The sequence below is a fragment of the Erinaceus europaeus genome, chromosome 3 (assembly GCF_950295315.1).
Source record: "Erinaceus europaeus chromosome 3, mEriEur2.1, whole genome shotgun sequence".
Taxonomy (NCBI): domain Eukaryota; kingdom Metazoa; phylum Chordata; class Mammalia; order Eulipotyphla; family Erinaceidae; genus Erinaceus; species Erinaceus europaeus.
In genome coordinates this window covers 182,955,151-182,970,478 of record NC_080164.1, presented here as the reverse complement: position 1 = coordinate 182,970,478, position 15,328 = coordinate 182,955,151, and the positions used below count along the sequence as shown (strand labels likewise).

Genomic DNA, 15,328 nt, shown 5'->3' with positions numbered 1-15,328 from the left:
GTTTGTGTGTGTGAGTGTGTGTATGTTTGTGTGTGAGTGTATGTTTGTATGTGTGAGTGTGTGTGTGAATGTGTGTATGTTTGTGTGTGAGTGTGTGTGTATGTTTGTGTGTGTGTGAGTGTATGTTTGTGTGTGTGAGTGTGTGTGTGTGTGTGTGAGTGACTGTGTTTGAGTGTGTCTGTGCTCATGTGGTGCAGGGGAGTGAGCCCAGAACCTCACATGGTACCTCATGAGTTACTCCTCACAAGTGCCTAGCAAAGCACCTAGCACAGTACCTCATGAAGCACCTACAACATGACATCCCACAATACCTAGCACAGTGCCTCGAAGCACCCGGCATAGCACCTCACTTATCTCTTAGCATAGTGCCTAGCACACCACACACAGCAACTGAGCATAGCACCTAGCACAGTACCTCATAGCACCTAATACAGCACCTCACGTATCTCTTAGCATAGTGCCTAACACACCACACTTGGTACAGCATATCCAGGACTGGTGTTTGAACTCTGGACCCCAGGCTTGCAAGTCCTGCACTTCACCACTGTGCTACCTCAAGGCCCTAGGACACCTGCCTTTCGTGTGCTTGTTCTGGGGTATTGGCAGCTGGCTCATGTGTGATTCCATGGCTCCCAGGCTGGTTTCCTCATCCTTCGTCTCTCAGGTAGAAAGACAGAGAGCGAGAGACATGGAAAGGGCCAGAGAGATAGAGAGATATGAAAGCACTGTTTTACCCTCTGTGGAACTTCCCCTGGTGCTGTGGTCCTCCTATGTGGTACTAGGGCTAGAACCCAGGGCCTTACTCATGGTAAGACCTATGCCTACTTGGGAATAAGTTTTCTCTTGGCCCCTAGCATCTTTTTTTTTAAATGAATGAATGAATGAATGAATCAATGAATCAACGAATTAATGAATTTACCAATGCCCTGCTCAACTCTGGCTGATGGTGGTGCTGGGGACAGAGCCCAGGACCTCGGAGCTTCAGGCATGGTTTTATGCATAACCACTGTGCTATCTTGATAGTTTTATTATTATTATTATTGAGGGAATAATGGTTTACAGGCAACAGTAAAGACAGTTGGTACATATGTCAAACTTCTCAGTAACGCCTCCAGCCTAAGTTCTCCACCTTCAGGCTCCAGGACTGAAAGCCCTCCTCCTCCTATCCTCAGAGCACTTTAGTGCAACTCATCAACTCGGGTTTTTTTTATTATTATTATTATCTTTATTTATTTATTTATTGGGTAGAGATAGCCAGAAATCCAGAGGGGAGTGGGAGATAGAGTGAGAGAGAGACAGAGAGACACCTGCAGCCCTGCTTCACCACTTGTGAAGCTTTCTTCTTGCAGGTGGGAACCAGGGGCTTGAACCCAGGTCCTTGTGAACTGTAATGTGTGTGCTTAACCAGGTGTGCCACCAGCTGGCCCTATGCTTTTTTTTTTCCCAAAGGACACTCCCCTGTCATCTATCATGTCAGCATATTGTCCCCCCAGTTGGCAGGTGTGCCTCACAGATGGCTTTAAGATCTCCACTTCCAGACAGAGAGATGGAAACACCACCTACTACCCAGCCCAGCCCTCTCACTGGTTCAGGAGCCCTTTCATGAGAGCCTGGGTGGGAACCTGCCCCTAAACGGGGCTCAGAACATCACCCTTCAGTGCTCCTCCCTGTCTGAGTCCCTACAGCCACTAGGAGGTCAGATTTGAGGTCAGGACAGCGAGAGCAAGAACATTTTCAGCAGAGAGCACCGGGCAGCCTGGCTTTCCCCTGGGAAGCTGACCAGTTTGCTCCCAAAATTCAAAACACCTACAACAACTGCAGGGGAAAAAAATGCCAGGGAATAGAAATATACCTACAATAAACTTCCAAGCTTCTTTCCACCCTAAAGTCCCTATTCTCACCTGCTCTATTCCTACTTTCTGGTTCTTATTTATTAAACATTTTTTCCTGCTCTATATTTTACTGCCTTTCAGCCACCAAGTTGCAGATGCTACCAGGACTCCATCCTGACTTCCCTGGGCAGACGGCCTCACCCGTGTGTCCTGGAACCTCCCCTCCCCAGAGCCCTGCCCCACTAGGGACAGACAGACACAGGCTGGGGGTGTGGATCCACCTGCCAGCACCCATGTCCAGCGGAGAAGCAATGACAGAAGCCAGAACTCCCACCTTCTGCTCCCCATAGAGAATTTGGGTCCAGATTCCCAGTGGGGGAGAAATATTAGGGGAAGATGACCAGAAGGCTCTGAACCACAATTCCACTGGGACACAGAGAGAGAAGATGAAAAAAGGAGGGACATCTGGAAGTAGTAACAAGTGTAGTTATGACTTAGAAAGGAAGAGAAGACAGAACAATAGAAAAAATGGGCAAAAATACATAAATCTAGATAGTTACAGAAATAATAGTCTTGGGGAGTCGGGCTGTAGCTCAGCGGATTAAGCGCATGTGGCACAAAGCGCAAGGACTGGCCTAAGGATCCTGGTTCAAGCCCCCGGCTCCCCACCTGCAGAGGAGTCGCTTCACAGGTGGTGAAGCAGGTCTGCAGGTGTCTATCTTTCTCTTCCCCTCTTTGTCTTCCCCTCCTCTCTCCATTTCTCTCTGTCCTATCCAACAACGATGACATCAACAACAATAATAACTAATACAATAAAACAACAAGGGCAACAAAAATAAATAAATAAATATTAAAAAAAGAAATAATAGTCTCCACTACTCAGCCACTCATCTGTTGTTGGACACCTGGGTTGCTTCCAGGTTTTGGCTATTACAAATTGTGCTGAGCAAGTTGTGGTATATATACACAATGGAATACTACTCAGCTGTAAAAAATGGTGACTTCACTGTTTTCAGCCGATCTTGGATGGACCTTGAAAAAATCATGTTGAGTGAAATAAGTCAGAAACAGAAGGATGAATATGGGATGATCTCACTCTCAGGCAGAAGTTGAAAAACAAGATTAGAAAAGAAAACACAAGTCGAACCTGAAATGGAATTGGAGTATTACACTAAAGTAAAAGACTCGGGGGTGGGTGGGTGGGGAGAATACAGGTCCATGAAAGATGATGAATGACATAGTGGGGGTTGTATTGTTAAATGGGAATCTGGGGAATGTTATGCATGTACAAACTATTGTATTTACTGTTGAATGTAAAACATTAATTCTCCAGTGAAGAAATAAATTATTAAAAAAAAAAAGAAAACTCATCTTTCACCAACATCTTTTCATTAGAATTACTGACACACTTCTTCAAAAAAAAAAGAAATAATAGTCTCCTGGACCTAGTGGGGGTTCTATTGTTATGTGGAAAACTAAGAAATGTTATGCATGTACAAACTATTGTATTCACTATCAAATGTAAAACATTAATCCCCTAGTAAAGGAATAAGAAGGAAATAATAGTCAGCCTACATCAGTGACTTTGGGAGAAATACCTCTAGTTTCCAATTGAGGGAATGGGGACACAGAATTCTGGTGGTGGAAATGATATAGAATTGTACCCCTGTTATCTTGTAATTTTGTAAAGCAGTATTAAATCACTAATAAAGAAAGAGAAATGCCAGGAGGGCTACTCACCACCTCTGTGCTCAGGCTGACAATCTCAGGATTCCCTGCAGATGCCATCTGAGTCTCCAGTCACCGTCCCCTGTGTCACGGTCTGTGTGTCTGTCTGGGATCCAACTTCCCAGCTGGCCTCAGGGCTTTCCCTGAACGCGGCTGTCTTCTCAGTCGCGTGTCTGTCCGCCCCGTTCTGTTCTCCCAGGCCCCCAGCAGCCTCTTGCGGACTCGCAGAAGCTCCTTCCTGGGCCCAGCACGGTCCTCCCCTCCCAGGCCGAGTAGCTGACCGGCTCCTTGTTGCCTCCCGCAGGCCCCCGGGCGCAGAGGCCTGCCTGGTCCTGCTGTCCTGAGCAGGAGGACGCGGACTGGGGAGCAGCTCCCCTGGGAGCAGCCGGGAAGCTGGGGGCACGCAGTCCTGGGGGGCTGTGAGTTTGGGGGGCTTGGCTAGTGGACAAGAGGCCAAGGAGGAGCTACCAGAGGCAGACACAACTGCTCCCCTGGGCTGGGGAGACAGCGCAGGGGTTGTGCAACAGACTCTCCTGCCTGAGGCTCCAAGATCCCAGGTTCAGTGCCCAGCACCGCCATCAGCTAGAGCTGAGCAGGGCTCTGGGATATCTCTGTCTCTTTCTCTCTGTCTTTGTCTCATTAAAATAAAATGGACAGGGCTGGGGAGATAGCATGATGGTCTGCAAAAGACCCTCCAGCCGGAGGCTCTGAGATCCCAGGTTCCACCCCCAGCACCACCATCAACCAGAGCTCAGCAGGGCTCTGGGATCTCTCTTTCACTGTATCTCTCTCATTAGAATAAAAAATATTTTTAAAATGCTTCCCAGGAAAGAAAGGGTCTCAGGAGTGAGAAGGGGAAGCTCATCGGACAAAACAGGACACCTGGGTGGTGAATTGATGAGACATCTATGTATTTGCTTGTTTATTATTATTATTTTTTTGATAGAGACAGAGAAATTGAGAGGGGAGGGAGAGGAAGAGAGGGAGAGAGCCAGAGAGATACCTGAAGACCTGCTTCATGCTGGTGAAACTCCCCCCCTGCAGGTGGGGACCTGGGACTCGAACTCAGGTCCTTGCACACTGTAATGTGTGCGCTCAACCAGGTGCACCACCACCTGGCCCCTGGGAGCTCTAATTTTTGTTGCTGTTGTCAGCAAGATTTTTTTTTTTCTAGTGGAGGATGAGAGACAAAGCAAATTGGGGAGAGAGAGAGAGAGAGAAAGAGAGAGACAGAGGGAGAGACTCTTGTAGCACTGCCCCACTGCTCCTAAAACCCCCCTCCCCCCAGCTTACCTGTCATACGTGGGACTGGGGGTTTGAACCTGAGTCCGTGCGCATGATGATGTGTAAGCTCTATGAGTGAGTGACTACCCAACCCCTATAAAAATTATCTATTTTTAATTGCCACCAGTCTGTCACTGAGGCTCAGCACCAGCACCATGAATCTGCTATTCCCAGCAGCCATTTTTTCCTTTCTTTTTATTTCTTTCTATTTTTATGTGCTAGGATAGAGAGAAATTGGGAGGGAGGGGGAGACAGAAAGGAAGAGAGACAGAGAGACACCTGCAGACCTGCTTCACCTCTTGTGAGGTTTCCCCCACATACCCTGGAGGTGGAGGGCCAGGGGCTCAAGCCTGGAGCCTTGCTCAGGGTGAATGTGTGCTCAACTGAGTCATCACTGCTTGGCTCCTAATTTTTTTTTTGAAAGAATTAAAAAAAAATTCATTTCACATGAGACAGGGAGAGGGTCACATGAGACAGAAGTCAGCAGCAATCGGACTTTCCTGTGACAGGTTTAGTTGTTAAAGGACTCCAGGATGTGGGGCCCGGGCGGCGGTGCACCCAGTTAAGTGCATGTGTCACCATGCCCAAGGACCCAGGTTCAATTCCCCACTCCCCACCCACAGGTGGCAGGTGGGAGTTTCATCAGCAGTGAGGCAGGTCTGTAGGGGTCTATCTCTCTCACTGCCTTCTCCTCACCTCTCAATTTCTCTCCCGTTAAATAAAATAGAAAGGAAAAAATGGCATGGGCTGGGTGGTGATGCACCACCCGGTTAAGTGCACATATCACCATGTGCAAGGACCTGGGTTCAAGCTCCCACTCCCCATCTGCATGCGGAGGCACTTTATGAGCAGTGAAATGATTTTTCTCTGTTACAGCAAAATCAGAGAGAGAGAGAGGGAGAGGGAGAGGGGGAAATGGAGAGGGACAGAGAAAAAGGAGAGGGAGGAAGAAGGAGGGAAAGGGAGAGGGGGAGAGAGAGGGAGAGGGGGAGGGGGAGGGGGAGGGAAAGGGAGAGGGGGAGAGGGAGAGGGGGAGGGGAGGGGGAGGGAGAGGGAGAGGGAGAGGAGAGGGAGAGGGAGAGGGAGAGGGAGAGGGAGAGGGAGAGGGAGAGAGAGAGAGAGGGAGAGAGATTTCCTAGAGACAGAGACGTCAGAGTACCATGCAGCCATGGTGTGGGCAGGCTGGAACACAGAACCCCAGGGATGCAAGCCCTGCACTCTACTGGGGGGTGATTTTGTCTGTCCCTCTGTAGCCCTTAAAATGGAGGAAAGCACTAGAGAGCATGAAAGTCCAGTGGCTGCATCCTTCCTAGAATAATGACTGGAGAGCAGGAAGCTGGGGCTGGGCATTTGAGGGCATCTTGCATCTTGGGTGTCTTGCAAATAAGGTGCGTTGTGCTGTCATGTCGCCATCTGGTGGACACACAGCAGAATGCACCTCTGGAGAGACTCCCAGCATCCTCCTGGGATGGTGCTGATGACGTGGACACAGTCATAGTTGACCAGAAAGCCAGCCCTGGACAGCTGGCTCTGCAGTGGATTTCAAGATGCCTGTGTGAGGTCCCGGGTTCCAGGCACTTGCTCTTGTGCCTCACGGCTGCCGCTCTTTGTGGATCTGCTTTGCTTTACAGAGAAATGCCGCTGGGGTGGTGCAGCTGGTTAAGCATACAACTTACAGTGCGCAAAGTCCCGGGTTCTAGCCCCTGGTCCCCTCCTGTAGGGGGGAAAGGTTAACGAATGGTGAAGCAGGGCTGCAGGTGTCTCTCTATCTCCCTCTCTATCTCTGTGTCTCTAGCCAATAATAAATAAATGAATTTATTAGAGAGAAGAACACATTTAAAAAAATTTTTATTTATAAAAAGGAAACACTGAAAAAAAAAAAAAACGTAGGATAAGAGGGGTACAACTCCACACAATTTCCACCACCAGAACTCCATATCCCATCCCCTCTCCTGAAAGCTTTCCTATTTCTTAAAATTTCTTCATAGGAGGATTAATGGTTTACAGTCAACAGTAAAATACAAGTTTGTACATCCATACCATTTCTAAGTTTCCCACCTCACAGTACAATCTGGAACAGGATGGCAGAGGAAACCCTAGTGGGTGTTGCTGTTATACTGGGTCCTCCCCCCCTCCACTCTGTTCCAGGACCTGACCCCACCCCCACCCCTCAGCCCAGAGGCCTTTGCTTTGGTGCAAGACGCCAACTCCAGTCCAAGTTCTGCTTTGTGTTTGCCCTTCTGTTCTTACTTCTCAACTTCTGTCTATGAGTGGCATCATCCCATCTTCATCCTTCTCTTTCTGGCTGATCTCATTTCACAGGGTTCCTTCAAGCTTCATGAAAGATGAGGGGAAGAAGGTGACTTCATCATTCTTTCTTTTTTTTTTTTAATTTTTAAATCTTTATTTATTTATTGGAGACAGTCAGAAATCAAAGGGGAAAGGGAGAAAGTAGGGAGAGAGACGGAGCGATAGCTGCAACAGTTTTTCAACACTCCCAAAGCTTTCTCCCTGCAGGTTGGGACCAGGGGTTCAGATTCAGATCCTTGCGCATTTTAGAAGGTGGACCTGCCCAACCAGCTGCACCACCACCCAGCCTTGTGACTTCATCATTCTTCACAGCTGAATAGTTAAGGGTGTAGATCTTAATTTGGGGGCGCACAATGTACGTCCATCAATACCACAGAGAGGAATCTCACATGACTGGAGTATGGAATTCATACATGGCACAGTGGTGGTGGCAGCTGGCTCTGTCATCTCCCAAAGTAGGGGTTCATAGCTGACGTCTGATCCAGCATGAAGCCCAGCCAGTCTATCTTGGCGTTACTCTCGATCGCACTCTGTCATTTCACGAACATCTCATAAAAACTGCAGCAAAGGTGGGCGCGAGGAATCACATCATTGCAAGACTGGCCAGCGCCTCATGGGGCGTGAGTGCTTCCACACTACGATCATCATCTCTGGCATTATGCTATTCCACTGCAGAATACTGTGCCCCAGGATGGTTCCGTAGCCCCCATGTCCACTTGGTCGATTCCAAATTATATTCCTCCATGAGGATAATTTCTGGAACCATCCGTTCCACCCCGGTTCCATGGCTGCCAGTTCTTAGCAACATCACCCCGCCAGATATTCGTCGGGATGCGGCATCCTCTAAGTTCATTTCCCACGTCTACGCTCGACCGGACCTGCCAATATACGTGGATATCTTCGCCCACCCTGTCCAACGCTTGACGTCTCGTCACCCAATCTGGTCCCCTATGCCTGCACTGAACTTCTCTGTTCCAGTCTCTTGGAAACAGAGTTGGCAGTCAGCTGAGGTAAAGAACAAACACCTCATCACAGACCCCTGCAAGCGTCCACCCGGCTTTGACCTAGCACGTTATGATCGGGCCCTCCTCAATCGCTATCGAACAGGCCATGGCCGGTGCGCCGCTATGTTCCATCGCTGGGGAGCCAGAGACCACGCAAACTGCCCCTGCGGCTCCAGACAGACTATGACCCACATAGTCAACGACTGTCACCTCTCCAGATTCAAAGGAGGTCTCGAAACTTTACATCAGGCTCAACCTGACGCTGTTGACTGGCTACGGAAGAAGGGCAAACGCTAGAAGAAGAAGCTGACGTCTGGGTTCCTGCCCTGGGGCCTGCAGGGTCAGGTGAGGATTAAGCAGGGGTCAGGGGAGCATCAGGTAAACAGGCCCAGGTGTGTCCCTCATTCTCCATCATCCTTCCTCTTGTGACACAGCGCCCCTGCTGGAGGAGCCTGGGAAGGTGACCCCGCCCTTCCTTTTTAACTGGTTTTTTTTCTATTACCTGTGTCTTTCAGAAATCGATACTACATCTTGTCCAGATAGGAACAGCTGCAAGGGAAATCCCGTCTCTGTGTCCTGGGATACGGCCTCCAAGTGGGTGAGCACCTGCAGGAGAAGAAATGCTAGAACTGTGGAGAACAAAGAGCGTCAGAGGTCATGTCACCAGAGGTTGGTGTGGGATCGCGCGTTCAGGAAGAAGAGGGGAGAATTCTGGCCTGAGACAGTGTTGGCAGGTTGTCACTTGTGGTTGGGGACATCCTTGGCACCTGCAGGGACTCTGACGGTGGATTCTCCACTGTTACGCGTTCTTAGGTTTTGTCTTCCAGGAAGCTCTGCTTTGATTCAGTCCTCTGATGCCGCCAGTAGGCAGTCGTAGGGTCCTGAACAGGATGAATAACCCACACCTCTGACCACTTCCGTGTGCCAGGCACCGTCTTGGGCTGCTCTCGGGGACCAGCCCCTGGACTGGGTGCCATGGGTGTCTCACCACCTCACAGCTGACACAGGGAGAGGCAGGGGCATCAGCTGTCCCCTGAAAGCACAGCGAGTAACCGGCAGGTCTGGGGCTCCCCCCTCACTGTCCTTGGAACTGGGAGCCCCAAGGGAAGCTTCCTGGGACTCCCCTGAGTCCTGCTGAGCCCACACAGGTGTGGAGACACCTTCTCCCAGCAGCCCAGAGCCTCTCTCTTGCTGCCAATCGAGCCCTTGGCCCTGGTGCCCTGACTCCCCTCCTCACTTCCTGGCTCCCCAGTGACATGAGCTGGGGACACACTGAGCGGCCTTCCTTGGTGGGGCTCTGGCTGCCGTGTGTGGGGTCAGCGCTGGCCCCTGTCACCGTCTGCCGAGGGACGCTCACTCTGTGGTGGCAGTGGGCTCCTGCCCCCTGCTCCTCAGCCCGTGGAGAGAGAGAGAGGAGCCCGCTGGGTGCTCACAGTTGTGGGTCTCATTGTTGAGGGTGTCCTAGCACAGCAGATGGGGGCTGGTCCTTGGGGAGCACTCAGGCCCCTGAGCAGCCCCTCTCCCCGCCCCAGCCTCCTCTGAGTGTCCTCCACCCCTGCTTCCTCAGCGCTGGGCCTGTCTGCAGCTGCCTCAGTAATCCCTGCTCACTCCCCAGCACATGGAATGCCAGGAGGTGGCATCAGGGGCATGGGGTGCCGTCACAGCTCAGGAAGAGGACCCCAGACAGTCTAGGACCCTGGGTGGGGCCCTGGGGCACCTTGCACTCCTCTGTCTCACTCCGTTCCTTCCTCCCAGTGCAGTGTTTGCTGCATGAGGAGCTCAAACTCCTGTCCACTAGCATCCGTCCACTCCCGTTTCTCCGAGCCTCCTCATACTCCAGGCTCACTGTGTCTCCTCTTTACGCTTTTAACTTTGTTTCATTTATGACTTGAAACACCTGCAGCCCTGCTTCACTGCTTTGGAAGCTTCCCTTCCGTGGGTGGAGACTGGGGGCACTTGAACCTAGATCCTTGTGCGCTGCAACGTGTGCTCAGCTAGGTGTGCCACGGTCCAGGATTCTACTTTAACTCTGTTCATGTTCAAATGACCTCCCAGCTCAGAATTTGCCCTGTTCCCAAGAAATGATTGAGCAGTGCCTCCCCTGCATGGCACAAAGTTAGCTCTTTCTGGGGCAGGGTGGTAGCACACCTGGTTGAGTAACACACCGCAATACGTAAGGACCTGTTTTCAAGATCCTGGTCACCATTTGCAGGAATGAAGCTCTGCAAGAATTGAAGCAGGGATCTCTCTCTCTCTCCTCCTCCTCTCTCAATTTCTGTTTCCACCTAAAATAAATAAATAAATAAGTAAATAAAGTGGTCCAGGAGGCGGCACAGTGGATAAGGCATTGGACTCTCAAGTATGAGGTCCCAAGTTCAATCCCCGGCAGCACGTGTACCAGAGTGGTGTCTGATTCTCTCTCTCTCCTCCTATCTTTTTCATTAATAAATCAATTAAATATTTAAAAATAAATAAATAAATAAAGACAGCTCTTCCTTCCTCTGCTTGACCTGACCTCCAACCTCCGTGTCACCCCTCCCGTCAGCCCTGGACCTCGGCCTTGAACTTCACTGTTCACAGAGCAGGGCCCAAACCTCTAGCGGGAAGTGTCTCTCCTGCAGTGACTTGAGCTGACCGTGACCTGCACGGGGCAGCGTGGGGCTGCTGGGCTGTGACGCCCCCGTTTTATGTTCCAGACCCTCTATGTTTCCATTGTTGTGTTTCAGTTTGCAGGTGAGGCCTCTGGCGTGGTTCACGCGCTGCTCCACGGCTCCAAACGTCCCGGCTCCAGCTCTTCACTGGCCTATAACACTAGCAGGTGCCGCTCGGGCTGTGTCCCGTTTGGAAGGATGTGGGGAGTGAGGGATAAAGCTTTTCATGGGAGATTTAATCTCAAAAATAGGCTCTTGATGTTTACACTCAGAACTGAAGGTTAGAGGTGGGAAGCACCATGCTTGTCCTCTGTAAAGAGGTCTGTCTGGGGGGTTGGGCGGTAGTGAGGTGAGTTAAGCGCAGGCGGCGCAAAGCGCAAGGACCTGTGTAAAGATCCCAGTTCGAGCCCCTGGCTCCCCACCTGCATGGGAGTTGTTTCATGAATGGTGAAGCAGGTCTGCAGGTGTCTGTCTTTCTCTCCCCCCTCTCTGTCTTCCCCTCCTCTCTCCATTTCTCTCTGTCCTACCCAACAACAACAGCAATAACAATCATAATAAGCACAAGAATGATTTAAAAAAAAAGGCAGCAAAAGGGGAAGGACAAAAAAAAGCCTCCAGGAGCAGTGGATTCATAATGCAGGCACCGAGCCCCAGCAATAACCATGGAGTCAGAAAAAAAAAAAAAGGTCTGTCTGTCTCGTCAGTGCTGAGTCCCCGTGTCTCCTCAGGGCAGGTCCCTGCACCGTGCTGCCTTCTCCTCTGGGCTTGGCAGGGTTGGCAAGACCCTCTCAGCTCTCTCTCTCCTCACACTCTATCCTGCACACCCTCACCCCCTTGTGCCAGCCTGCCCTCTTCTGCTCCCTAAGTCCTGCCTACACGAAGGTCTGTCCTCACCCACCCTACTGAGACCACATGGGTGGAGCACCTTAGCCAGATGCCAGGACCCTGAGGTCTCATGCGTCTCAGGGTTGGGAGAGATTCACTTCAGCCTCAAAGGGTTGATCTGAGGAGACTTGGAGACACACACACACACAAGACATCCTGAGACGGGCAGGTGTTCAGCTGAGCGACCCCGACCAGAATGCTAAAATCATGCATCACATCAAAAAGGAACAAGGAAAATCATAGACATATTTGTTCTTTTATTAGTGATTTAAGATTGATTTTCAAAACTGTCAGATACCAGGAGTAGGATTCCACACTGTCCCCACCACCAGAGCTCTCTGTCTCCATCCCCTCCATTGGAAACTGCAGTGGTTCTTTCAAGGCCACTGCCACAGGCTGATCCCCTACCTCTCTCTTTCTCTCCCCCTCTCTCTATAAATCCCGCTTTTTCTATGGTTCTGCCTTCATTTCCTTTCCAAGTCACCCCTACACCTATTACTACTTCCAAGTGTCTTTCCATTTTGTCCTCTTCTCTCTCAGAGAAAACTGTGCCTGGCTTCCTCTGGAGTTTTCCAGATTTACTTCCTGTCAGTGATGGTATCAGAACAAGATTCCTGGTGACAAAGGCTTAGGTTCCTGGAGGGATGGCGGTGCAGGGCCCTCTGGTCCACTTTCCTTATCGTTTACCCCTCGCGCAATAAGTAAATAAATAAATAGGGTCCAGGTGGCAGAGTACCTGGTTGAGTGCACGTTACAATGTACTAGGACCTGGGTTCAAGTTCCCTGTCCCCAAGTGCAGGGGAAAGCTTCATGAGTGGTTATGCTGTGTTGCAGACCTCTCTCTCTCTCTCCCTCTCTTTCTCCTCTGCTCTTTCCCTTTCTACTACCACCTTCCTCTCAATTTCTCACTGTCTCTATTCAATAAATAAGCAAAGATAATTAGAATTTAAATAATAATAAATAATAAAATAAGTATAATAATTAAGTATAATTAATATATAAGTATAATAATAAAATAAGTATAATAATTTTAAATAATAAATAAGTAATTATTTATTAATAATAAAAAAGAAAGAAGAAAGATTCTTGCTGGGAGCATGGGAGGTTGTCCAATGGCAGCACACCGGACACACTTGTGAGACTCCCAGGCTTCATTCTTATCTTCTCCCTCATCAAAACAAATGAGTCTTTTTTTTTTCCCTACCATGGTTATCATTGGGGCTTGGAACCACCTTTATGAATGCATTACTCCTGGTATCCATTTGTTCCTTTTTTCTATTTTTCAATTGGATATGAGAGACAGAAGTTGAGAGGGGAGGGACAGAGACAGAGAGACACCTGCAAGCCTTTTTCACCAGTTGTGAAGCTTCTTCCTCCCTGCAGGTGGGGAGAGGGGCTTGAACCCAGGTCCTTGCACATGGTATTGTGTGTGCTTAACCGGTGCACCACGGCCTGGCCTGCATAAGTAAATTTAAAAAAATGTTGTTTTTCTTGGATAGAGACAGCCATGAATTGAGGTATATAGGGAGGGAGAGAGACAGAGAGACACTTGTAGCACTGCCTTACCACTTGCAAAGTGTTCCCCCTGCAGGTGGGGACCAGGGACTTGAACCTGGGCCCTTGACCACTGTAACATATGTCTCAACCAGGTGCACCACCATCTGGCCCCAAAAGTAAATCTATAAAAAAACACTTGCTCTGAGAACCTTTCTCTTCATGTCTCAGCTAATGAGTAATAGAGCTCTGTGTGTGTGTGTGTGTGTGTGTGTGTGTGTGTGCTCTCCAGGGTTATCACTGGGGCTTGGTGCCGGCACTACAAATATACTGCTCCTGGTGGTTGTTTTTTCTATTTTATTGGTTAGGACAGAAGAAATTAAGAGAGGAGGGGAAGATAGAGAGGGAGAGAGATAGAAACACACCAGCAGGCCTGCTTCACCAAGTTTGAAGAGTTCTCCTTGTAGGTGGAGAGCTGGGGACTCGAACCCAGATCCCTGAGCAAGTTCTTGCACTTAGGACTATGTGCACATAACTGGGCGTGCCACCCCTCGTCCCCCAAGGGGGCTCCTTCCTTTTGAGGTCAAGCCAGAATCCACTTGGAGGGCCAGCTCTGACTCCAGGGAATCCTGGGGAATCAACTGAGGGTTAACGGTGTTCTCTCACTCTCCTGTTTCAGCACATTTGCACGTGTGGAAGTTCCTAATCTGAAGAAAGGAAAGGTTGGGAAACTAAAAGCCCAGGTGGTAAGACTCAAAGGATCCGCCAGGTAGCTGACAGTGCCTCCTGCTCCCATGTTCCTCGGGTCCTTTTAGGAAATGGCCCACAGAGGAATCAGTCACAAGGCTGCGGCCAACAGAAGCAGCCTCACAGCTCGCTCAGCAGCCAACCAGCTTCTCTTTTCACCTCCCCAGTGGCTTCTCCCTAGCCCACCCCCTCTGCTCCCCTGCTCATCTCCGAACCCCCCGATGCTGCTCTCCATCCTCAGTTTATCCCAGAGCCGGCCCCACGCCTTCCAACTAGCAGTCACTCAGAGACGTGGGGAATACCCACAGGTCCTTGGCATTTCAACACGGGCTTCTCTCTGCTCTAGTGACTCATGTTCAGACAAATCCATCAGTGAACTGAGCGGTGCTCTACGTGGAAAAGGAATTGGATTTGCTTGCCAGGATGTCTACAGGTAATTGACTTCTTCTACAATAAGAAACGACCGGCTCTCCACTTGTGGACTTCGTTCCTTTTCTCTGCCTCTTCTGAGGCAGGAGGGCAGCAGGAAGCCTTCCTGGGCCTTGAGGGGACCCGGTGATGAGCCCTGAGGGCCCCTGAACCTGCCCGGCCTGGCCCAGAGGATGTTCCCAGCCAGAGGCCCCACTGACTGAGCGGCACCTTTACTCCCTCTCCTCTCTCTTCCCTCCCTGCTGCCTCCAGTCCAGCAGCAACATCTGAAGTTTGTACAATCTTTGAGGGCGTCTCCCCTGGTTCCTGAGAGGCCTGTGGCTTTCAGGGGAACAGACAGACAGTTTGTTAAATGCAAAGGGTCTGTGGAACCCTGTGGCTTCCGGGGATTTTGCTGAAACATTTATTTGGTTGGACCTCAGGGCAAAGACCTAGCGTTGCTAAGCTCCTCAGTGGCAGGCTACCAAGTAGTGTTTAAAACAAACATATATATGATTTAATGGCTACAAGCAGAAGGAAATTGAGAAGGAAGGTGAAGGTAGAAAGGGAGAGAGAGAGACAGAGAGAGATCTACAGACCCCCCTGCAGGTAGGGACCGGGGGCTTGAACCCAGGTCTTCACACACTGTAATGTGTGCACTCAACCAGGTGAGCTACTACCTGGGCCCAATGACTTCTTTTTTAAATTTTATTTCTTTAAGTAACTTACGGTCATTTTTTTTTGGTTAATCTGCTAATGTTTATAGAATAAATTATGTATATCTCAAGTTACTTACAATTCTTTTATGAGAACTGAGTCTGCCTCGCTCATTTTGTGTAAGGAGGTAGTTATCTGGGCACAAAAACGTCATTCTAGACCCATATGGGTTCTTCAGAAACTGGAGAATAATCAAACAAGCACCAAACTGATTGACACAAGAAAATAAGGAGAAATATATTCACAGCCTGTCTACTGCCTGGGGACA

At 49.8% G+C, this 15,328-nt stretch overlaps 1 protein-coding gene across 1 annotated transcript in view; it reads right to left on the bottom strand.

Annotated features, from left to right (window-relative positions):
• Nucleotides 1-3,778, bottom strand: part of SLC2A9 (solute carrier family 2 member 9) — an 84,051-nt gene extending 80,273 nt beyond the window's left edge. The window contains exon 1 of the mRNA XM_060188468.1: nucleotides 3,573-3,778. Coding sequence (XP_060044451.1) covers nucleotides 3,573-3,620 — 48 coding nt within the window. The 5' untranslated portion in view covers nucleotides 3,621-3,778. The remainder of the gene's footprint in view (nucleotides 1-3,572) is intronic.
• Between the last annotated feature and the right edge of the window lie 11,550 nt (nucleotides 3,779-15,328).